Source organism: Lepisosteus platostomus, chromosome 4, assembly GCF_059453375.1.
Source record: "Lepisosteus platostomus isolate fLepPlt1 chromosome 4, fLepPlt1.hap1, whole genome shotgun sequence".
In the NCBI taxonomy this organism is placed as follows: Eukaryota; Metazoa; Chordata; class Actinopteri; order Semionotiformes; family Lepisosteidae; genus Lepisosteus; species Lepisosteus platostomus.
The window spans coordinates 59,259,332-59,284,801 of NC_142614.1; the positions used below are offsets into that span (position 1 = coordinate 59,259,332).

The 25,470-nt window shown below is 39.0% G+C and overlaps 2 protein-coding genes across 3 annotated transcripts; both read right to left on the reverse strand.

Annotated features, from left to right (window-relative positions):
• Positions 1–1,801: 1,801 nt before the first annotated feature.
• On the reverse strand, positions 1,802–2,859 carry LOC148673506 (transmembrane protein 252-like). The gene is made up of 2 exons (XM_088630060.1): positions 2,585–2,859; positions 1,802–2,160 (listed from the first exon to the last, which is right to left on the reverse strand). The coding sequence occupies exons 1-2, from the start codon at positions 2,857–2,859 to the stop codon at positions 1,971–1,973; spliced, it is 465 nt and encodes a 154-aa protein (XP_088486186.1). The 3' UTR covers positions 1,802–1,970.
• A 1,510-nt stretch (positions 2,860–4,369) lies between these two features.
• unc45b (unc-45 myosin chaperone B) lies at positions 4,370–22,219 on the reverse strand. Of its 2 annotated transcripts, none has more exons than XM_088630057.1 (20): positions 22,091–22,219; positions 20,743–20,904; positions 20,476–20,512; positions 19,736–19,911; positions 19,301–19,390; positions 17,774–17,941; positions 16,955–17,120; positions 16,181–16,351; positions 15,547–15,718; positions 12,835–13,135; positions 12,283–12,377; positions 11,360–11,501; positions 10,990–11,130; positions 10,545–10,672; positions 9,815–9,881; positions 8,983–9,096; positions 7,458–7,573; positions 7,051–7,168; positions 6,209–6,364; positions 4,370–5,034 (listed from the first exon to the last, which is right to left on the reverse strand). In XM_088630057.1, the coding sequence occupies exons 2-20, from the start codon at positions 20,902–20,904 to the stop codon at positions 4,774–4,776; spliced, it is 2,781 nt and encodes a 926-aa protein (XP_088486183.1). In that variant the 5' UTR covers positions 22,091–22,219; the 3' UTR covers positions 4,370–4,773. The 2 variants fall into 2 exon arrangements, with proteins under 2 accessions (XP_088486183.1, XP_088486184.1); XM_088630058.1 differs by lacking the exon at positions 22,091–22,219 and adding an exon at positions 21,825–21,912.
• Between the last annotated feature and the right edge of the window lie 3,251 nt (positions 22,220–25,470).

Consider the following 25,470-nt stretch of genomic DNA (forward strand, 5'->3'; position numbering starts at 1 on the left):
TATGTGGCTGGGAAAAAAGAAAAAGTACAATTTAGTATTTGTCAGCTCTTGTTTTAAAAGTCTGTTTAAAGCACAATCACATACCATTAAATAGGCTTTGGCAAATGCCCTATTTCTTTAGTTTTAGCTGCCTGGAGGTTGCTAACTTCCTTGGTATTGTATATTTAACCAAATGGAGTGAATGACCTACAATTCAAGACAATTGTCCACCTAGCTGTTAAACTGAACTGTCTGTTAAAGACATAAGAAAGGCACCAAAGGAGAATTATGTAATTATGTAATATGTACAGTATACAATATAAAAGTATTTTTTTTTCTGCTAGGTGAGTCTACAAACCCTGTCTTTCCAGTAAAGAAATATTGTGCAACAAGCTTTATTTCTGTGTTAGCTTAATATGTTTAATTAGCAACAGTGCAAAGATACAGGTGAATGAAGTAGCAAGTAAAATTAGCCTAGCTTTTCAGAATATAGACAACTTCCAAAACATAATGAATTGCTGTACAATTAAGACATATGAAATATATTAAAAAAACAAAGACCAGGATCTCACTTTAAATTCATATCTAATTTTATTTAAAAAATATAACTTTTCTTGCTGTCTTAAGTTCAGTTCTCATTGTTCACAGTTTGATACATTGACAAAAAGAAATAATTTTCATCAAAACACCTTTCTAGTCATTAGATAGTTCAGTAAAGTACATATACAGGCTGTTTCCCATCTTGTGCCCATTGATAATAACAATTATAATAATTGCTTACACAAATATAAAGCTTTTCTGGACTCTCTGCTCAAAGCGCTCTACAGGTAATGGGGACTCCCCTCCACCACCACCAATGTGCAGCCCTACATCAGCCATAGTGCGCCAATACATTCACCACACACCAGGAGGCCATGATTGGTAAGGGCCAATGGGAAATTTGGCCAGAACAACAGGGTCCCACACCATTGTCTGCAATGTTAAGCTCGGGCTCACTGTAGCCCTTTATGAGACTAAGGAATAATTGAAAATTAATGGAGAGACAGGGCTGTCTAAAATATTCCATTCTTTTATATAATTTACTAATGGTCTTTAGTTGGCACTTGATTTTTGTACAAGATACAAATTTAAGGTGCATTATCAAAATGCATCTGCCTGAATTTGCACATTTTCATTCTTAGAATACTCATGCATATACAGGAGGTACGTATATACAGGAGGCATTGTGGTTTAGCAGCTTGCACTATTGACTCTCAGCTTCTGGGTTCAATCACAGCCACATGTTCTGTGCCAATTTGTGATCTCCTTTTTCCTTCTGTTCAGTAAAGACTTGCTGTGTTGGATTGATTAGGTGTTTCTGCATCCCGCACTAGAACAAGTGACTTCCCAACAAAGGATGGATGGGTCACCCATATATATGCTGTACGTGTAAAGAGCTTTTACCCTTTTACCCTTTTTTGATATAAACAGTTTTATTATTATTACTGTATTATACCTGTAATACAATGAACACATCTCATCAACAGGAATTTAATCACTTCGTGAGGCACCTCTGTAAATACAGACAGCTGCCTTCAGTTCTTAAGTATGATTTAGGTATAGCGCCTGTACATTGATTCAACATATAATGTTGGACCAGCACCTACTTCCTCTCACCATGAGCCTTGTTTGAGGACTGTACGTTCCCATCCAGCAATCCCAGTTCTTCACATTCTACTCACACTGTCAATGTCACTGCATCTCTCTGGACAGAGCATAGTGGAAGACACATGGAGGCGCTAGGTCACAATGGGCAGTTCTTCCCCTGCACTATACCACCCTATACAGCCCTGCACTCCTAGTGCAACAGGAGGGATGTATCTTCAGGCCCTGCTCCAAAAGTTCTTCCTTACCATCTACCTATGGACTGTGCTGTATGCTTCATTTTCGTCAGATTGTGAGCTGTTTGGTCTTGACTCCTGAACAGGGTATTGTTCATCCAGAGTTCCTTTTCACAGTGTCTCTTTGTAGGACGGAGGCTCTTCTTGACTGTAGGTTTCATCCACGACTTCTGAGCTGCTTTCTGTGTAAAGGGGTGGAGCAATATTACATTGAAGTTCATCCACCAAGACAAGGCTTCCTACAGCCAAACCTGGGCTCCTTTCAACAGACTCCTCATAGGAGGGAGGGTAGAAGTGAGGCCTGCAAAAATAAAGAAACACAACAGCGCACATTGCAATCATCAGATACATGAATCAATTTAAAGTCGAGTTTTGCTTTCTGTCAACGACTTACTTTAGAACTGCAGTACTTACTCTTGTGATGGTTTAACTGCCATTTCTTTTCATTTAACGATCAACTGATATACTACAGGCCTCTTCAGTGAGGATATTCCACTTCCATCACAGGTGATACAGCACTGTGAACGCATAAAATGCCTTTTCATTCTCACACCGTTCATTGCAATATCAGCAATCAGAATACATTGCATACATCTGTCTGTGCTTTTAATGATTTTCATTATTTACTAACTGTTCCAAAACCTAGCCAGTCCCTTGTCCCTTGTTTAAAGACTGAGCTCTTGAGGGTCAAGTAGAGACTTGTGCTATTGAACGGACATACTCACCTGTCCACTGTGCAGATACACACCCTGGTGTGTTGATGGCATGCCACTCTGGTCAAAAATCTTTTGTTCTTTATCCCGTGGCAGATATTCCATGAACATCCAGCCAGCAGGAGTAAGAATCCACAAGTGAAGCAAACACAGGAAAAGGTTAATTTCACTGTGAAACCACCTGTATTCCTCATGGATACCAGGAAAGCACCTAGGCATACTACCAAGAAGCCCACCACAGGCAATGTTGTGCGAGCTAGAAAACAGACTTTCTTTTGCATTTCCATCATCAGGTGTTCTGTTCGAGACAGCCTGATTACTGCTTGATCTGTCCCCATCTGGCTCTCTTTTTATACTTTATGGTGAGATTGGCTTTTACTGTGTGGAGCAGCCCAGGCACATCGGCACACGGTCGTTGCTCATTAACAGGTCCGCTAGTCAGGTGTTACAATATCAGCAGCATCGGCGTAAATGATGCAACACTAACTCCTGTGGGAAGGTGTGTGCAGAGCAAGGTGCTGCACAAGTGATGATCACAATGCGATGTTCTGTGACAGGTGGGTTCTGTTCTGTCAAGAATTCCACAAGAGTGTGCAAAGGAATTTTTGTTTAAAGGTCAAAAAGGTTTCATTAAGGCTTCGTACATGCTACTTATTTGAGTACTATCTGATAACCTTTTTTTTTTTTACAATTTTTCATGACATTGCGAGGTGCTTTATAATAAAAAAGGCAAAGCCCAAAACAATGGAAACATGTACAAATTCATATAGCGTACTACAAGATATAAAAAGCTGAGGTAACAGGATTTGAAACAGCTGACTGACTTGCAAGATGTAATACGTGCTGGGAGATCATTCAGCAATATTGAAACCGAACAGAGAGCCTGGTCACCTAAGGTTTGGAGCCTCGTTTTGGGAACTGTAACAGGGCCAGAGTCCAAAGAGCATAATGATGTGTAAGGTAGATGTATTGGGAGTGAACAGTTCATCAATGTAGTCAGGAGCCCTTAAAGATGAGAAGTGCCATTTTGAATTAACTTCTGCTATCCACAGGTAGAAAATGCAAAAGCTATAATGAGATATATGCTCATTTGTTTTAGCATTTCTTAAGATCTGAGCTGAACAAGTTGCAACTTCTTAACATATTTCAATTGCAGGCACTGCATTATGAAATAAAATCTGGAAATCAAGCATGCATTAGCACTGTGGGCAGCAGTGCAACAGGGCTTAGGGTTCTGGCATTGTAACTAGAAGGTTATGGCTTCTTGAGTAAGGTGCTTCACCTGGATTGTTCCAATAAAATACCCAGCTCTATAAGAGGATGGGTGAAAAGAAACTTTGTGTTGACGTTGTTTATAGTCTAGTGATTCTCTATAAAGGAAATTCCCTAAAACAACAAACTCCCTTCACAAGGTTTAAATACTTAACTCTAATCTGGCCTTTAAGATTGATTAAGGTTAATCCAAATAAGGACAGAAAACTGCCTCCCCTTAACCTTTGGAATAGGACCACACGTACAGTACTACTTACCATAAAGTGACCTTGCAAAGTGACCTCAGTCATTGCAAGGACAATTGTAACCCTTTTTGTTCCAAGTGGTCCACTCTTGGGGAAAATGTACTGCAGGCGAAAGAGATCTGTTTCCCTAATCTAACTGAATCCTTACCCAATTCTAACCCTATCCCTAAAGCTAAACCAACCTCAGCCGTAACCTGAAGAAGACTCCACAGCTGAAACGTTGTGTTTCAAACTGTAAGGATATACTGAAGCATAGTAGAATAAATCACGTGAACAATGCTGGTGTTATAAACTACTTTATTTTAAAGTTTAGTTATACCACAGATGCATGTATGAAAAAAACTGAAAAAAAACAGTACTTTGAAAACGTGTATTCCAGTTTTTTTAATTAAATATTCAGGATGAAAATATTAATAATACAATAGGTTCTGTCTCTTAGATTTGCAATAGGCTTTGAATAGGTTTTTGAACAAAGGATACTACAAAAAACATTTTAAAAATGGGAAATAAAAAATGACATTAAATTATGTTTGTCCCCTAAGTACTGGTGCCATTAAGTCTGAAGCCTCTTAGCATTCTACTTTACCAGAAAGCAGGCTACATTGGCAGTCCCAGTGATACTGTGGACTGGCTGAAAATCCAGTCCCATTGTATAAACTGTACTGCACTTCCTTCTTGAACTTTCTAAGAGTAAGGTTTTATCAGTCCTAAATTCATTGCGATCACAAGGCAGTTTCGAGCTGCATCAATGGCCGGCTGCTTCATGGGGCTGTCTTCCTGCTTGCCGATCACAGTGAGGATTTCCAGGAGCTCGCTCTCGATGAGTTTCTTGGCGAGCTCCTTGTCGGCATTGATCATGTTGTAAACAATCACGATTCCTCGGTGCTGTACTTCCGGCCTGTCGTGCAGACACAGCCTCTGCAGAATCTCCAGCCACTGTGCGGTCTGCGGGTGCAACACAAGTCACAGCTAATCGGGATCACATCTGCAGAAAATATGGCACTGAAAATTGTGTGCTGGCTACACCGAAGAATATAGTGCCTTTGCTAACTGAAGAGAACCCCACGTTCATATATTGCAGTCTTTTCAATGGAAAGATTGTCTTTTACCACAGTATGTGGTTCGCATGTTAACTAAAACTTTTCTTTAATACTTTTTCAATATTAAACAGAATGCTTAGCTGTGTATTTTGCTATCATTTCATGTTGTAAGGCTACTTCAAGTGCTCTTTTTGAAAGGATGTAATGTGAGTACTTCACATTTCTTTCAAATGGGACGTCCAGTTTGGCCAGCTTTAAATATGGAGACCCAAGGTGATAGCTTTAATTTGAATTATTTTTGCGACACCCAGACAGAATGTTTCAGAGTTCAAGGGCTTTCAGTCACAAGGAACCTTGACAAAACCATGACTTCATTACAGTTAATAAAATGTTGGGCAACAAGCGTACTTTATATTTGATTAGGACATGAGTACATAATTTCCATATTCAATCTACAACAGCTCATTGGGCCAGATCTTATCCTGGTTTCCTGGTTTCCTTGTTAAGTGGACAAAGAGAAGGTGACTCCCCACCACTGAGTGGGACTCTGGGAAACAATTGAGGTACAGTACGTACCCATAACTCACCACTTATGAGCCCAGACCTTTCCACTACACTGCCCCCACTTACTTTACTAATGTGTACCTACTCATTTGTGTCATAATACTGGCCCAACTGTTTGTTAATTTTTAGTACGTTGTACAGTATTTCACACATAATTGCATAGGATCTACTATTGTAAAAATGTCTGGAACATTTTTCAGGCGGGTAAGTTTGCTTATCCTCATGCATGCACCAGATTGAATTTCCCGGATACGTTTTGCTGAACTGCATTGTCTGTGTGAATAAGCACATCCAACCTCCCCCACCACTTCGTTTCCTTTTCTTCAGCCCTTTGCTCCAAATGTTCATTGCTGCAGATGCCAGCTCGTGTGACTGTGTGAGTGCGAACGCTAAATACGCATCTCGAGAAGTGTGGCGCAAAGGAAAATAAACATTAAATGTGGACGAAGAAGCTTCCGTTTCTAAGCTGTGCGGTGGCTTGGAGTGTCTGGGATGAGAACGGAGGTTGCACTCACCACGAGGGTGACCTTGGTGCAGATTTTCTGCTGGGCAGCCGTGAGCATGGCCAGAGCTCCAGCCGCAGCTATCTGGACCTTTTCGTCATCCTCCCCGCACAGCAGAACCAGGAGTTTTAACTTGTCATTGCCCTCCTCCAGGTACCTCTCTTGGACCTGCCCCCCAGGACACACAGAGGCAGCAGAGTTAGTCTCTCTGAGTTCCTCTCACAGGTCACGCGTCAATAGTGACGTTCCGGATTGGCGTTCCGGTTCTCGGCAGTTCCAGACTCTCACGCATATGTCAAAATGCCAACAAACAAGCCTTTAAACTTTGTACCATTTGTAAACCTTGCAACATTTTGATGCAAAAAGCCTTTGTTCTGACAATCCTCTATTGATGTATGAAAGAGAGATAGATGTTCCATATAGGCTTCTTTGAAGTACTGGATGTGACCATTAACAACTCAGCAAAACTTTGTTGACATTTTTCAAATGCTAGGAGGAACGTTGCACTGAGCTCAAGGAACAATAATCCAAGACCATAAGCAGTCAACTCTCCCCCATCCATCCGTTTTCTAAACATTTCTTCCAAAAGGTACACCCTGGATGGGACACCAGATAAACATTGCAGGCTAGACAGATGCACACACAGACATGCACATACCCACACCAAGTCTCTGGACTGTGGAAGGAAATCACAACACCTCTGTACAAATAGCACCCCAGGTGTGGAATTGAACAAGGGACCCCAGCACCATGAGGTAGTAATGCTAACCACTGCACCACTATGCCACCCAACATAGGGAGAAACTGGATTTGTTTATCTATTGGAATTTATAGGCCATCTAGCCACTACTTACTTCTTTGCACACAATCATGTTGCACATGCACTCTGTCGCTGCCTGGCGGATCTGATCGTGCTCTTCAAACATGTAGTTCTCAATCTCTGGCATGGCTTTTTCCTTTATGATCTTTTTTCTAAGATTCAGAACAAAACCCAGTTATCTCACATCTTGCTCTATGCATCCTGACAACACAGAAGTTGTTAAATTTGTAGAAAACACAGAGAACTAAACCAGGTTCCACACTGAGGCAAATGTTTCTGATGGTGAGATGAACAAGACGAAAGATTCTAAAGAAAGAGTGTCCTGTTTTACCGGCTAATGTACGCCAGAATGGAGACTGGAGGTCCAGCAAGTCGCAAATGCAGTTACAAATTGAACGCAGGCTTTAGCGCACTTTAGAATCGATATTCCTCTAAACACACCTGAGTTTTTCATTTAGCGCAGCCAGGTTTGTGAGGCCCCTCAGGGCTTCAAAGTTCTGCAGACCGTCTCGCTCTGTGTTGAGAAGGCTAACTAGGGGCCGCACCACTTCATAAATCTGTCAGAAAGAAATACAATAATCACAGTGTGGCAATGGCGGAGCTTTTAGTGACATCACATTATTGTTAGTATCTTATTGTTTAGAAAAAAAATGTTTTTGTGTGAACTTTGCAGGAACATTTTTTCTTTTGTTTCTGCTTCATAGAAGTGAAAATGAGAGGAGGCCGTACAGGTCCAAGGAGTTATAAGTATAAGAATGCAGATGACCCTTTTTTCTAAGTTGTGAATTTGAGTGGATTAGAGAACACTTTGGATGTTGTGAGGCAGAGGGAACACATTCAGAAACCCTCTTAGCACATGAGTGTTTGATGTGGTGGACGTCGTATTTGCGCATTATTACTCGACACTCTTGTTTTATGATATACAAGAGTAGATAAGCATTTGCATGGCTCTGAAAGAAAGATATCTGGTTGTTATTATAGTACTATAGCCCCACTGTGTGGAGTATGGTAGTATCTATCACTACCATACTCCACACTACCACGGGGTGAAAAGGAAATTTAAATCCCTTAATTGGAATCAGTCAGAGAATTGAAATCAGAGAGAGGTTGTACTTGAACTTGATTCAAATTCCCTGTTGATTAAATGGTTAAACCCAGCACGTTCCGATGTATGGATTGGGATCTGTGAATTGCCTTTCTGAGACATTTTGGAGATCACTTTTTCGTGTTAATTTTTGTGGCCATTTTTTAATACAGGGGTATACCCTGACAGATTTTTGGGAGACGTTTTCCTCCTGTAATTTTTTTCCCCTTTTCATAATTATTTATACTAAATGTTTCTTCATTCTCGGCATGAATTTATGGGAATTTCTGCCTCCGCTGGACATAGGGCAATTTTTTTGTGTCTCTCCTCCTCACCGCTGCTGGCGGACAGAGGGTTTTGTGTCAATCAATGGTAAAAACATTCCAGTTAAATACATTATGAATCCATAATGTAACATAATAAAATGTGAAAAAGTCCAAGGGGGCTGAAAAATTTTGATAGGCACTGTACTAAAAGCTAACTTTGATTTTTCTAAGTATAGTATCTTGCCCCATCTGTTCTTGTGTTTCTACATGCCATGTACCTATGTTTTAGACTATAGGGTTATTGGAACAACTCAAGATTTTTTCCATGCTGAAAAGAGAATTAAAGAAACACAATGTTTCAGCTGTGGAGCCTTCTTCAGGTGTGACACGTGAAACATTGTGTTTCTTCTCTTCTCTATTCAGCATGAAATAAACCTTTACTTGCTCCTTTGCAGCCTACGCAAGCTGATGCAGCTCCCTACTTGAACTATATACAGGAGGCTTATTGTGTTGCTTGACAGTACTGCTCCAAGGAGTAACACGCAAAGCATTTTTTAAAGGAGTATTTTATAACAGTTGTTGAAATAGCACAGGTTAGTGCTAACAGTGCACTTACCCTTTCTCCAGGGAAAGCAATCTCAGGATTGGCGATTGCAGCTATTTTAGCCAGTGCATGAGAAGCTTTTATCTTTCCAGCCTCAGTGCCTTCCAAGGCAAGGGGAATCAATGCCTGAATCAAACATTATTAAGAAAGATGAAAACCTTCCTTCTGCGATATCTGAGTTCCAGCAGAATCTTTAGAGTGTAGTCCCCTAATGTCGTGGGGTTTCACATCCCATTTCCATTGTTCTACATATTATTCTTGTCAAAACCTAAATGAGAACAAGTTTGCTGATAATGCTGTACAAAACAGCAGTATTTTTGACTGACCAAATAAAGTGAATAAAACAGACCTTCCTTACAAATACTGAGTCATATGTTATATTTTACCTTGATTGTAGTTTATTCAAACCTCAAACAAACAATGTGGTGCTTGATACTGATTGCTTGATACTGATACTGATTGCTTACTTTTCTGTATATTTTACATATCTACATTTTCATCATTACATTATCACTTTGTTTCAAATAATCTCAATTAGCTCTCAGCAAGTAGATTTCTAAGTACTGAATATTTCAAATTTCTTAGGTGTTTATCAGCAAGCTTTTAATAAACTGAGGAAGTGCATGCAGAGAAATAATAAGACAACTATATAAAGTTTCATGAATTTACATTTTATGGAATTAATATGCAATCAATCATTGAGCACTTAGTTTTGAGTATGCAAGTACCAGTATAAAAAGCAGTAAAAATCATAGTGATTTTTGTACTGAGCAGTGCTTGCATGCTGCACACAATTGGAATAAAATAAAAGTCCTATTTCCTTAAAAAGGACATGAAAACTGACCTTTCCACCACCTTGAGCAACAATGATACCATGGTCCTTAGGATCTTCAGTTAAGGCAAGGAAGACTCTATATGTCAGAAACAAACGTGATTCAGAAATGCAATGTTTTTCAATCATGAATATAAAGTCTTTCCATTTTATTTCCTGCTGCTATTGAAATGTTTTATAGGGACTGATCATATCATCTTTCTTGATGGAGCACTCAAAATAATTAAAATATGAGATTCAAACAGACAAAAAAAAGAATGGCTCTGTCTCTGTTAATTGCACTGGATTAATTCGTCAGACTGTTATGATTCTGCAGATAGCAAATTTGCTAGTTCACTTTGCAATTCGCTGTAATTTCCTTCGCCTTAAAAATGTATTGCTGTTTACATTGCGTAATATCTGTATGTAAACTGTTAGGACCGTGCAGGTATACCTCAAATTCCTATTGTAAATTCAAAATTGAAATCACAACCCTGATGATCACTGAGGTAAGGAAATCTTTAAAACAAGGTCAAGAGTTCTTAAGGACCCTGGTATTGTGGAGCAAATACTTTCCTTTTCAAATAAATTAAAGGCTTTTACATCAGTAAACATCCATTGTTTATCAGCAGCTCTATTAATAAGTACTTTGAGATACATGGTTATAGTAATAGGCATCTAGAAGTTCAATAGTTGTTGTCTGCATTCTTCATACGTATGGAAATTTCTGACTCCCAGTAGATGGTACATAGACAGCACCCACCTTGCAAGCATCTCTTTGGTCTGGTCAGTCAGAATGGCGTTATCGGCCTTGACCATGCAAGTCAGTGCAGAGATCACACCAGCCTTCAGCAGTCGCTTCACTCGTTTCTCAATAAAATCCTTCTTGTCCTGTATGAGAAGGATGTTTTTTTCATGTATATGTATGTAATGTATTTATTTGCCTTTATGTCATGTTAACTTCCACACTTACTTCTGGAGAATCCGATTACTAAATGTGAAACCTGCTTAGTACTAAAGTAGCTTGTAATTCAAAATACTGCGGTTAAGCAAGGAGAGCAAGTGACTCTTTCCTTCATGGTAAACAGGCCCTCTTAACTAAGTGTAATAGTTGACTGCAAGTTCCCAATGTACCATCCGTAGATGGCACCATACAGTGTCTCTGGGTGATAAAGCCTGATACAACTGTTTCGTCAGTTCTATTGTACCTTGGGGTGCTGTTCAGGAACGTGCTGCTTGGAAAACTTAGCCAGTTGCACAAGCTCTGGAATAATTTCCTTCTTCTCATAGCTGTTAGTACAGTTCACCAGAGTGCAGGCCACAGCATACAGAATGGTCTTATCTGTGGACTGCACACAAAAAAAGAAACAGAAAATAAGCATAAGGGATGATACCAGCATAATACCAGGATAAGGGTGTTCCAGCACTTAGTTAAATAGCTGAAGTTTGTAAAACTAATTTGTTCAATGTTGTTTTTTTTTCTTGGTTTTAATTTCATTTCTTTGAGATGCTCTATTTCATGACTACAGAAGTCAGGCTGTGACAAGGTGATGCTTCTGTACAGACTCTTTGAGATACCTTGGACAGTTCAAACATGGCCTTCAATGCAGGTTCATCTTCCACAAAGTCATCTTTCACATCTGCGTCATTGGTGAGGTATGCAAGACCTTCTACTGCCCATTTTCGTGTGCGGACATCGATGTTCGGATTGCACAGCCATCTGAATGTAGCAAAAGCAAAAAAATTAACAACATTCCCAATCACACAGTAGTTTGCCCTGGATTTAAAAATTCAGCAGAGTTTACAGATCTTATTTTGAATTTAGTTTGAGGTCCAGAACAAGCACATGGTGTACAAATGCAACACCAAATCTTTGATCAATCATAAAAAACAGGTCATAATGTCCTAAACATCATTTCATTGTAACCAGGTCTTTATTGCAATTTCTGTCTATAGATATACAATATATTTTAAGAGAAATTCTACAAAAGGAACAATGAAACATCAACAGAAGTGGCGGATACAAAAGGAAACGACATGAAAGTGCATTTAAGAGAAAGACTAAGAGGCACATCTTTACACAAAGGGGTGCAGGAGTCTGGAACAAGTCACTTTGACTTCCTTGAAGAAATGGCTGGTTGAAATCCAGAGATCAATAAGATACTGACTACCAAACAGATTGGATGGTCTGAAAGACTTCTTCTGATTTGTAACTTATTTAAGCTAATTTCATATTTGTTCCTGCTATATTGAAAATTTGAGATATTGCACTGACCATTATTTAACATTTTAAAAAAATTGTTCAAGAAATGGTCACATCTGCAATGGCACAGTACCTGTGCAGGTAATGTAAATACCTATACAATGTTTTTTTAACTTCATTAAATTGCATTTAGCCTTTCCAGCCCTCTGTTTGTTTGTTTGTTTGTTTGTTTGTTTGTTTGTTTGTTTGTTTGTTTGTTTGTTTGTTTGTTTGACAAGGTAACAATACTGAGGCTCACTTTCTGCACTGTTTGGCCAGCTTTTCAGTGGAACCCTCTGCAAACTGCCTCATACTGTAATCATCCCCGCCAGCCGAACCCAGCTTGCAGAGACCCTGGACAAGGAAAACAGCAGATCAGTAGCTGAAGCTTGTAGTGGACATTTAAATTGCGTTATGAAGACGATTCAATTAGTGGACAAATATGTCTCTTTACCTCAGACCAGGTAGGCAATGTTTAAGACAAAACCAGCATAGTGTTAAACTGTCCTTGTGTTCTCCATAATGACACCGGTTCACCTTGCAAAGATTACGTCTCCCTATCAGCCTTGGCATAAACTGAGGTCAGCAAGCTGTGACTTTCCTTTACCAAACAGGCTAGATGTGTAAGTTGTGTATACTTTGAATGCAATAAATTGCAAAGGACGTGAGTTAACAGCTTTACAATTCCCACAAAAGGAAGGATGTCCTCTTACACAGAAATCTGTAATGTCAGTGGAAGCCTTTCTTGCTCTCCTGCAGGACAGAAGTGCTTCAACTATGGCTTCCGCTTAAGCCACACTCCTGTACTTACCACCAGAGCGCGAATTTTGATTTTCTCATTCTTTGTCTTCTTGTAGATGTCCTTGAGCAGGGACACTCCGTTGGTGATGATGAAGGTGGCTCGACTCATCTTGGTGGACGCGTGAATGAGGGCCTCTACCGCCACCATCTGGTCAACCTCCCTCTCAGAGCCACACAGTGCCACCATCATCTCCATCACCCCCTCCATGCCCAAGATCTTGTTCCCCAAGTCGAAGGGACCCTGCAGCAGACCTGACACCGTCTGTATGGCGTGCAGATTCTTGTCCATGTCTTTGGGGTCGAACTTGCCTCTGCAAACAGAGAGAGCCGAAACGGCAGGAAGTGAGTTTGTAAATCTAGGAAGCAGATGGAGATGTGAAACGTTTATTCATTGCTTGGCCCCCACTGGTGAAATCTATTGTTCCATCTCGAAGCTAAGTGAAGACGATGATGGTGGATGTTTCCAAAATGCTGCACTGTTTTTATGCAGATACACAGTTCCCTGACATTAAAGGTACAAAAAGTTGATTTTTAAAATACCTGCAACTACCAGATTGTTTTATAGCAGCATAATCATTTTAATCCCGATGTGACAAAACTGTCAGTAAATCTAAATTTATTCTTCATGGCCACTGCTTGGTAGTAAACCATGTCTAAGATCACTGTTTTCTGTACTTGAAATGTGAAATGAAGCCTTTAAAATTGGGTTGGTATGGTAATTTTTGTGTTGTTTGGTTTATGATTGTTTGTATAGTGTATATTGCTATGCTTGTTGCTTGGACTCTTTTTGCACATACAACTAACAATATATACGAGCGCCAATATGAACAACAGCGACACAGGCACACCTGACCTTTACTCCCTTATACTCGAGAAACTTAGTTAAAACTTCTATCTTTGCCACTTTAATGGAATGCAGAGAATAAGATGTCTTGTGGGTTTTTTAACCTTATACCCGTGGAAATGAGATGGCAGGACCACAAAGAAAAGCAGAAAGAGAATACAGAGATGACTATGACAAAGGCTCGTGTTTGTGATCCCTACCAACCGGCATTCAATAGAATATAAAGCAGATGAGATCTGAGCTCACGCAAATATTTCTATAAATATTTGGGAATATACATAGATATTAATCTGTCTTGGAAGGCACTTGTTGACTTTATCTGTAGTAAAGTACAACAATGAATGAACTTTATTTGCGGGTTATGGGTTTTTGGTGCTAGAAGTCAGGTTCTGTCCATGATTTTCAGTTCTGTGGTACAAAGAGTCATGTAGTAGTAAACAACCATCTCATAAAACTTCTGATAAAGTGTCTTTCTGTGCTACAAAAAAGCCACAATGTCCAGACTCTTGGTGAGGTGTTGTAACACAGTGGGTCAGCCTCTTGAGCAGAGCTTTCAAACTGCTTACATTAAGAGAATTTGGAAATTAGCTGTTAGTATCTCCTCTGATCCCTTATGTTCTGCATGAAGAGTAACAACTGATGCCTACTACTTGATCAATTAACTATGATTGGTTATGGGCAAGTGCAATATGTGGTTAAAAATAAAAAGTATAATAAACATTGCAAGTGTAATGTTTATTTGTGCTGTTTACAAATTTTTGTAAGTCTCTGTGTGTAAAACATAGCTGCTTGAATGCAAAACAAAATTCTGGGAAATTTGACTAAAAAGTATTAAAGTGTATGAAATAACGGAAATAGCATTTTGGTTGTGAGAAAAACTATTAATCCAAATTTCTGTTTCCTTCAGTTTCTCTCTGGCAGATACATACATCTCATCTGAGAACAAGATCTCCTGTTGCATTTATTTCCATTTGCCCATGTAAATGACTTTACCGACAGTATGTTAACCTATGTAAGACAGAAATACTTTGGTTAAATCCTTTAATGGTCATCCAAGAAACAGAATTTAGACAGAATAAAACTACAAACTCTTTAGATGGCACAGCAAAATTTGAGAGAATAAGGATTTTGTACATTCCTACACAAACAGGGATACCGTATAGTGAATGTCTGATCCATCTGATTGGGTAGACCACAAAGAGTTAAAATAAAAATAGAAAAAAGAATTAGATAAAGAAAAATGATGGAAAGAGTTCTTGGAAATATCCAAATCTGTAAGTGTCTTTGTGATTCAGCTGGTCCAGGCGTTCACAAAAGAAAAGTTGGACTCTTTGCCACTGGGAACACTCACCCAAAGAAGGCTCCACAGCTGAAAAAAAAATGTTTCTTTTCTTCTCTTTAAAGCATGGAATAAACCATTACTTGTTCCTTTGCAACCTACACATGCTGATGCAGCTACCCACCTGAACTACTCTTTGCCACTAGCTGATTGTGACCAGACTGGCCAAGCAGTGCACAGTTAGCTGAGCAACACCAAGAGTAGAGTTGGGATTAGCTGCCCAGCGTTCCCTCAGTTCCCAGTGACATGGTGACCCCTAGTGCACCCTAGTGGACATCTGCAGACTTGCATTGCTCTCAGTGAGGGTCAAGGGAGGAATTGTCCGTCCCCCAGCTGGCATTGAAGCTCCTGTATGGGATGATTAGCCTGTGGTGTTGTGAAAGATGAACGGATCAGAGGAGTCCAGCTACATTTCCACATTCTCCCCATGTGTGGTGGCAAGGCTACAAACCTGTGAGCCATTACTTGTGAAACCACACAACCGGCAGTTCAAACCTGGATCAGTTTGTGGCACTTTAAAGAAATCTGCCTTGACCTACTTGATGTACTCCTGACATATCTCCCGGTAGTTATCTCTCTCGGGGTCACAGCGCAGGTCGTCGTAGAGCTTGTTGAGAAGGACGCTGGCAATGAGCTGCGTGTTGTCAGTCATAGGCAGCTGGTCAGGGAGATCTGGAACCTGCCCTACCACTTTCAAAATCTTCTTTAAACCTGCAAGAACACATCACACCTCAACAGCCCTTTCCACAGCTCCGACACACAAAGGCACCAATTCCTGCTCAGGCCTGAAAGATTTGAGCCGGTACAGTTTTATAATGTTCATGCCAGGCCCTGAAAAACAGGTCTTTGTTTTCAACCTAACAATTTAGCTTTTTTTATATGCTTGTGAAATAAAACTATGCCCTTTAGTAAAGAAAACTCCAGAAATATGTTTTTAAGTAATAAACAGTGTGCGTTATTAAAGATAATTCCTTGATGAATATCCAGGCGAGGCTCATTGATAGGTTTTGAAATGTACTGCTCTGTGCTGAGGTGATCATTTGCTTTCCTATTTTTAAAGGTTTGACTCTTGTAACGAAATGGAAAAAATGAATAACCAAATAACGTATTTTAAAAAAATAAATATGTATGTAGCAAGCAGGGAAGAAAAAATATCAGCTAGCAAACACTTACCATGGTCAATGGTGAAGAGTGTCTTGGAGTGATCAGGGTCCTTTTTGTTTGTTCTGGGCACATTCTTGGTCAGCAGGTTGAGAGCTTGGTCTCGTCCATGTCCTGACACGTTTTTATTGATGACCATATCCAACAGAGCTAATAGAATTGCTTTGAGATCCTTTGTGGTATCTGTACAATAAAAGCCAAGGACAAGGGATTTACACAGGGGAACAGCACAATTCTGAAAGTAAAAAAATAAGACCAAGGAACAAAAGAACATACGCTTCATGCAATGGTAATAAATACTTTCTACCATGATTCTATAGGATTTTTTCATAAGGATTACAAATCAAGAAAATTAGAAGAAAATTCGAATATGTACACAGGGAAAAGTGTAAGGGAAATATGTATACATATACACGTTAATCTATTTTATCATAAATACTGCAATTTTGATAACTCTTTTTTAGGTCAGTTCAGCTATAGTTTCCCACTGTCTAAACAGGGATTTAATCTGAAATGAAATTAATAACTGACAGTTTTAATCCAATACTTTTCTCAGAGTCTGTTTCATACAGTATCTAATTAACAAATAATTCCTGTCAAAATATTGTGAACGAAGGCACTTTTTTTCCCACAAAGGATTGTGGATTTCTGGGGATTCACTGCCCAGCTATATTATTGAAATCCCTAGCAACCAAACACGGTCACCAGTAGCAGCCAAACAACCACCGTTCTTACTTAAGAGCTGTAAAGATACATTCTAAAACATAAAGGAGGGAAAGTATTTACCAAGAACCAGAGCTTCTTCCTTTCCATGGTCTCTCTTGTCCTTGCCAGAAAGGGAGTCATAGATGCACTGGAAAAGGTTACAGGTGGCCAGGGCAATTTCTTCATGGTCCACTCCCAAAATGCTGCACAGCTTCTCAATTCCAACCATATGGACTATAGCAGTTGCCTGTATTATGTATACAGGCAGCATATTCATTAGAAAGAAGATGGTCATTGATGAAAAACACAATATGCATAACTTTAAATCCACATAAGTTGTAATTGTACAAGAATTTTAAAGGGTTATTGCCTGCCAACAAACTTACAAAAGTTATGAAACATTCTTCATCATGGGACAAATTATTCAAATGTATCTACATTTTTGCAAGGCTTGGTAAACTCCTTTCTAAATCACAAGATATGATATGCATGCAATATAAGATATGCAGAGTGATATTTGTCCTGGGCACAATTGTATTATTGCAACATACTGTATAGCTGCCAGTGACTAAAAGCAAACCTGTGCTGCTATCTTCATAGATCTTTCACAAACATTTGAAAGTAATATCTAATAATAATTCCACCACTTTAAACAGGACTCTCTTGCATGGTTTCCAACTAGATTTTAAAAAGATCTCAAGACATAGGAACCAAATACTTGACAGACAAATTAACATTGGAATAAGATATACACTAAAACTTGGGTTCACAAGTTGGGAACCTTAATCAAGCAAGCTGGTGAATGTGAGCAAAAACAAATGAATGGGAAAACATATTGATTTCTGCAAGTCACTTTGCCACCTTAATAGGCAATTCGTTCTGTGATGATAAGTGACTTACCCTAGCTTTATGGCCAGTGCAAATGCCAGACATGGCTCTTATTGCTGCCAGAATCATCTCAGGCTTGCCGGTATCAATCAGCTGGAGAAGCAAATTGACTCCATTGTTCTGAAAGATTCTCTCTGCTCCTCCATCTTCTCTTGCAAGGACAATCAAGTTGTTTGCAGCCTTGAGACGGTGAAGAATAAAACACAGCTCATGACCTGAAAAGATTTCTGACGACTGCTGAGCAATAGTTCCACTAGAGTAAAAGCTTTCATTTGTCCATTTTTACAAAATACTGTTTTGTAAAATATATCGGCCCTCTATATGTCTGCTTATATATTAGAGACGGAGAGAGAGTATTGTCCTTTGCATAACTTAACGTGATCTTAGAAAGCTGCCACAAATACTATCTGAAAAAAACCCCGACTGTGATGCAATATCCCATGTTACTGAACTGGAATGGACGATAATCCAATGATATTTTACAAAAGCCACCATCTTGGCTCAAAACGCAAGCCCAGTGGAGTGATCTTGAGCCAGGATGGCCTCCTGATAGTTGGAAAACACAAGAAAGGCACAGCTGAGTTGGATGAGTCATTAGCACTCAGAGGGAGTGAAATTACATGTGAAGGAAAGGAGCCATCAAGAAAGGCTCTGTGTGGAATTAGCCTCTCTTCTGGGGTAGTAAAAAGGCTTATATAGGAACAGCTTGGAAGACAGGGGCTTCAGTCTGTTTCTAGGTTCCAGTCTAGGAGGAGGGAGAGTGAGCTTCAGCGAGTGAGGAATGTTTGAGAAAATACAGTTTAGTCTGTGCTGTGGGTGTCACAGATGCTGCACACACAGACTGCGTGGTAGTTTGTTTGCCAGGCTCAGTGAGGTTGAAGTGTACTTCTGAGCAACAGGGTTGATTTTCTGAACAAGGGCTTACTGTTACCCCCTGGAAGATGGGCATTGCCTGACAAGATAGCAGCTTATCTTCTCCCCACAGCTGAGAGGCAGGGGTCTAGATGTCACAGGTAGAGTCCCGAGTACCAGTGCTGCTTGAGATTTTGGCAGCACGGGGGTAATTGAGTCCAATACTTCATAGTGCTTCATGGGTAATGAAAATAGTTGATGAGAAGATCTAGCGACTTGTGTAAGTAAAGCCAAAAGAATACCAACCTGGAAGGAGGAGGACTGTGCAGTCTTCCCTGAGAGGGGACCCACGTGAAAGAGCAAGGGTCCCAGAGGGTGTCCAGAAGGTAAAGATGGACCACTCAAAAGGTGAGAAAACTATGGTGACAGGCTGGCACCATTGGAATTAAGGGATTAAGGTGATGTGTGTGTGTGTGTGTGTGTGTGTGTGTGTGTGTGTGTGTGTGTGTGTGTGTGTGTGTGTGTCAGAGGTTGTCACAGTATTTTAGAGTTCTAGATTTTTGGCAACAAATGAAATGAAGTTTCATTTATTTCAAAACAGAATTTGGAAATTGTTTCAAAGTTGGTGAAGTATTGTTAGTGCCCTTTCTGAGGAGGAAATCGCATTGAAAAGTCGTTTCAACCAACCTTTTCTTTCTTATCCTTGTCTGCGTCATCACCAAGCAAGATGTCAAACATGGTCTGTACTCTGGAATCAGTGGAGAACTGGACCTTCAGCTGCAAAGAGAAAGAAATCGATGTCACCACGGCAGATCTAGCCACATTCCTCTTGAACACCACACTCATTTTTTTATCAAAAGTGATGGAAATATTTTGGCAACATCAGCTGTCTTACATTTGGAGGTTTCTGACTTCCTGTAAAGGGCTTTTCATTTCTCCATTGTAGTGAGCTTCACAAAATGTGTTTAGTTTACTTGAACATTGAAATGAAGTTTCGCTACGTGCAAAACATATTGTTATGGAGTGACAATAAGTGATCAAGATACTTTTCTTTAGCCTCACATGCTAAGCTGCCCTACCTCCCAAAATATCGCCTTGCAGGACACCTGAGACAAGACTCACCTTCCCCTGAATCTCTGCTCCCAGCCTCCGCAACGTCTCCAGGAAGGTTTTGTTTTTGGGCTCAATCGTGGCACATCTCTGGACATCTTTAAAAGCCTGGTCCAGTTTCCCCAGCTTTTCCAATGCCTGGCATCGCCTGTACAAGGCTTTAATGTCTGAGGCATCGATATCGATAGCTAAGGAGGAATACAGTAGGTTAAAAGCTTCTTAGACATCATGAAGATTCAGGGGCTCTAGTGAGCGTTACAGTATATACAGTTCTTTAGGTCTAATTGGATTCTTTAGTAAATTTAAAACACTGCACAATGCATTTAAAAAACTGCAAAAAACAATGCATTAAAAACTCTGCTACCTCTATGACATTTCCATTGGTCTTGGTCTATAGTAATTAAAGGGCATTTGAAAACCACCATATTAATAACTTAAAAGCAGGCTTTGATTAATGATTTTCTTTCACTCATGAAGATATGATGTGAAAATAGCTTTCAAAACTTGAAACTATTTCAGTCACACCATCGACATTTAAAATTACAGTATGTGTCTTAAACTTTTGCTTTGTGAGCACATTGTTTACGTACTAAGGAGGTGATTCTGCACCTTAATGAATTCTTTTTTAGCATTGCATTTCAGTCTCATTGTCAAACTTGATGCATTATACTTTTCACAATACTTACAGCTGTGATTCAAAACTCACAAAGGCTGTGTCAGTTATTTCAATTATTCTCTACATCAAATCTTACCTCTTGATGCATCAGATGCTGCCTGTGCATAATGCTCCTAAAATGAAAAGAGATTTGTCACAAAGTAAATATGATGAGAATAACAGTTATCAACAGGAAATGAGTACAATGACAAAGTCCCCAATAATGCCCCAGATATTTAACATTTTCATACAATACCTAGCTGACCTCTCTCAGCAGAGCTTTGCAACACATGAAACAATTAACTGCTCTGCCAATGAAAGGCCTTTAATTAACTAAATGAAAATAATTTAATTTAAATCTTACCTTTTTTAAGTAACAGGCTGCTCTGTTCCTGTAGAGAATTGCCAGAACTTTTTTGTCCTTACAAACCTTAATGGCCATTGTGTAGCATTCAGCAGCTTTGTCATATTCATTGGCCTGGAAGTGCTTGTTGCCTTCGTCTTTTAACTGGATTGGATCTCCCATCTACAGTACAAGAAAAGGGAAGTGTTCAGATCCTGTCTTGTTCCATATAAAAATAAATTGAGAATGAAAAATGAAAAAAAACATTGGATAATTCTTATCACATTTGTTTGCATTCTTTATCCCAGTTGATAACAATAGGTGACAACTGCACTATATTTGAATTGAACAACCTTAAGCAGAAAAAAACACACTGATGTGCATGTACTGTGACTAGTTTCTAGTTTCTTCATGAGCAGACACAGATCTTGGTCAAGCAAAAAGCAAGTGGAGTAGTGAAATGCACTATGTAAAAACTGATTACAGGGTGCACTGATCCAACTGATACAACTGATTTTCCACAATGATTTTTTGACAATGATGTTGTCTTTTATTAATGATTTTTGCTTCAAAACCTAGATATTTGAGAGTCTTCTAGGATTAAGCCACATCTTCTTTAAAGGATTGGGTACATGTTAAGGAGATTAATTTAATACACAATTCCACATCTTCAAATACCAGAAGCAAAACACAGACATAACTTTCCTACTGAATGCAAAAAAGATATTGCAGCAAATGAGGTGTATGCTTAATTATTTGAACAAACCTTTTCTGTTTTACATTAATTTAATATTTGCGTTTCTGAGTTCAAGACACATAAATGTAAGACATGGATTAGGCTATAGCATTTCACAATTATAAAATCCTTAAATTAAAAAATTGGATTTAGTTATTGTTATTTCACATGAATTAATATAGAAAACACACAGAAAATCAAAGAATAATTATTAGATGGTTTCTATGATGATTTACTGTACATGGATCAAAACAACAAAAATCAGAAAACATTTCACTTTAATTGCCAATGCAAATCTTTTGAACATTAACTTGGTAACGATTCCAACAAAAGGCAATTCCAGGACTTTTAAAAAGCATTTCCTTACCTTTTCTCACCAACTAGTAAGCCAAAGTAAGACCAGCTATTAGGAAGACAGAACTCTTGACCAAATAGCCAAGCACATGTTATCGTAAACTTTAAATCCCTGTGTTCATGCCTTATATGGGCAGTATTCTGAACTCCCAAGTGGCCTATCAGTGACATGTCACTGGCACCTTTGACAGCTCCTAGTGATGGCAAATCAGCTTTCAAAAAGAGTCTTAACTGTAAATCTATGCTTTGTTAAAGAGTAACAGAAATATTACACCATACCTTGTCAACCGAAAATGTGCTTCCCCCTGCTTTACGTAGATTAGTTAGCACTTGTAGTAACTTGCTGTGTCACTAAACACTGTCCCCAAGACTGACCTCCTTGTACCATATATATCTCAATGAAATGGACATCAGCCAGGGAGACAGTACTACCATGTAGACCCCAGGTTGTTAGGCCCAGAGAAACAACCAGGACATGCTTATATTGGTTTATAGAATAAGAAGGAAAAATGTCAAAATACATTTGTTAGGTATGTCAGACGGACAGCTGTACATTTGTAATATAGGAGGGCACTATTTGTTTTAAAACTTTTGCTAAACACTGCACAATCACCCCTTTAAAAAGTGGTCTGACTGTGCCCTGACTATTTAAGGAATATCTGTGACAGCTGAGAATTCTAGAGCAAACGTTTTGGCTGACTTATGAGGGAGAGAGAGCCGTCAACAGCTGTAGGTGTAGCAAAGGCCTAGTAACTTCTAGAAAGTGCTTTCTGTCCAGAGAAAAACTCAGAGTTTGTTCTTATCTTCTGATGTTTTAAAGGCATCGCAGGAAACTACCTAATGGAATGCATTTGACATGACCTGTGTTGTTCATGTTTGAAGGGGACTGAAAAGGACATTCATGCACAACAGATGTGCCATTCATGCACAACACAATCAAATATATTAGATTGTTAGGAAAAACTGAATTACAGACTTTGCAGTGTTTCATATTATTTTTGAAAATAAAAATAACACCATCTGTAGGCATGAACATGCATTTTTTTAAAATATTAATTGTTTTACCTGGAGATCCTAGAATCATAAGTGTAGACACCTTGTAATTATTTTTTTAATACAGAAAAGCCTCAGTAAATTCGCAAGACATTAAATTCTTCAATGACTTTGTGATGTGGAAGTTTTCAGTTTAATCATGATTATGATTTTCCATGAGACTTTTAATACCTCTAATGCCTATGGTTCTGTTAACAGAGAATAAAAACAGGCAAATGTGATCGCAACTTGACGTACAGTAAGTAGGGTTTTCACAGTATTAACATCAGCTTAGAATAAGATCCCATCTTGTTTTTCCTTAGAAGGTAAATTTATCTCTGCAAAGCTACTAAGAAATTAAGGAATAAATAAAAAAATGTTTCTTATTAACTAACATACTAAAATCTTATAGAACATATAGTGGAATAAATATCTTTGTTAGATGTGTTTTTATAATAATAATAATAATAATAATAATAATAATAATAATAATAATAATAATTGCTTACACTTATATAAGTAAGATGTAAGATGTGTTTTTGTTAATAATAACTGTATGATCTCACACAACAGTGAGGACTACCAAACCATATGGCCTATAAACCATATATAAACAATCTTACAAGTATTTCTAGAGACATTCCAAGAGTAAACATTTGCTTAGTTGTAAAAAGGATGTTTCAATTAATTTCATTTGAAGATTTCATCTTTAAAAACGGATAAATAGTGTAATTTGAAGAGCAATCCACTAGATGGGGGTACGAACTTCTTTTTGCACTGAAGTATTTTAATAATCTTGACGGAGGCGATAGAAAAAGCAGTAAAGCCAAAAATTCCAACCACAGCCATTGACCCAAAACACGCCCGTATTTCTGTTGTCAACACATGTCTTCGTGACCTAATTTGTATCATTCTGTAGTCCTGTTTAACACTTGGATTTATGATGAACCACTCCTTTCTTTAGCTTTAGCTTTCACGAATACATCAGAGGAGAAATGATGAGAGCCATGAGGACGACAAAGCATCGTGTTAATGTAAATATTCCTTGACTATTAGAGCTCTAGAATGATTATGTATTTTATATGATTGTAGTATTCATGGGATATGTTACTGAAATTTTATTTATCCTGACCCTATTGTTGGTAATGGTTTTCATGAGGTACTGTTGTGTTGGACTCTGCCATTAAACACATTTTCCCCAGGGAACAATCAAAATGTTTGAATTCAATCCATCCAAGACACCAGCAAAGATTTAACATTCATTCAGTATTTTCTTTTTAGAAATTAATAAAGCAATATAGCAACTGTAACTGGTCAGTGAACTCTAGATCTCGTGCAAGTTTACGGTAGTTTAATAACAACGCACTCCAGCCGGAAAACAGATTTAAGCGGGGGAGAGTGTAACGCTTACGGCCGACAAGCAGTGTTTGTAAGAGCCGGCGTACCAGAGCGGGTGACGTCACCGCCCTTCCCTGTGATAGCAGGACCACAGCTACTGGGCTGTGGAGAGATCTCTCTTTAGCTCACGGGGCTAGGTCGCTGCAGAGAGACGCGGAAGTCCCGGGTTCGAGCCACCTATACTTTGGGCCGACCAGATGCGGCAAGGGCGCCCGCCTGAGCCCCCGTAGCGTTACAATATCGTTTCGGTGTCAGTGACGAGGGAGTGTCCAGGCGATACGTGACATTCAAATTGCGTGCGTTATCGAAAGCCAGATAACTGCAGAACAAATATGTAGTTATGTTTCAATAGTTCCTGCAGTTCTTTACAGAGATCAGCGCTCAGTTCAATGGCTTTCCTTTCGTTCTTTCCTAGACTACCGCTGTTCTAAATTTCTCGTGTTCTGCAACGTATCTTTTCTGTAGACTGTGAACTTACTAAGCCACTCATCTAAACTTCCAGCTGCTAAACACCACTATTAATTTAATTGTTGGATAACAGGGTCTTTACGTTCAATACATAACTCTTTAAATCTATTTTAAAATATTGAATAGATTTATAAAGACGCCAGAATAATCTGGATTATAATGATTATTCATTTACTTTTGTCGGATATCGTTATGGAAGTGAAGTTTCAGTTATATAGTGTTAGTTAATGAAAAGCTAATGGAAGGCTAATAATAGAACATAGGAGACATTATTACAATTCGCATAATTAAAAAAACAGAATTTTTGAAAATATAAAAATGATTATTCTTAAAGGATGAAAAATGTAATGCTACTACAGTACATGCACGGTGACTGAGGAGAGCAGAAATCAAAATGCAGTCTTCAGAAAGCAATGGAAGGTTTCCTGGACTCCGCAGTCACGATGTCTAATAGCGTCTGATTCCAGTAAAGCGTCTCTAAGCACAGGAGGCCTGGACGCAAACCAGTAACCAGTTACTGATAACCAGCTGGCCAACTGGAAGGGCGTAGGCACACAAAAGAGATGAGAAACTAAGAAGAACCAAGAAGATAAAGTGGGCCGTGCAGTCTTCTAGGAAACCTGAAAGAAGACAGGCAGCCATCTGAGGCTCAGAATGGGAGAGTATAATGGCTGGGTGTAGCAGGAACTGAGAGCAGATGAGATTCCAAGTTCAGCTGAGATGTAAGGACTGTGAAAACCCCACCTATGTCAATGTGTGAT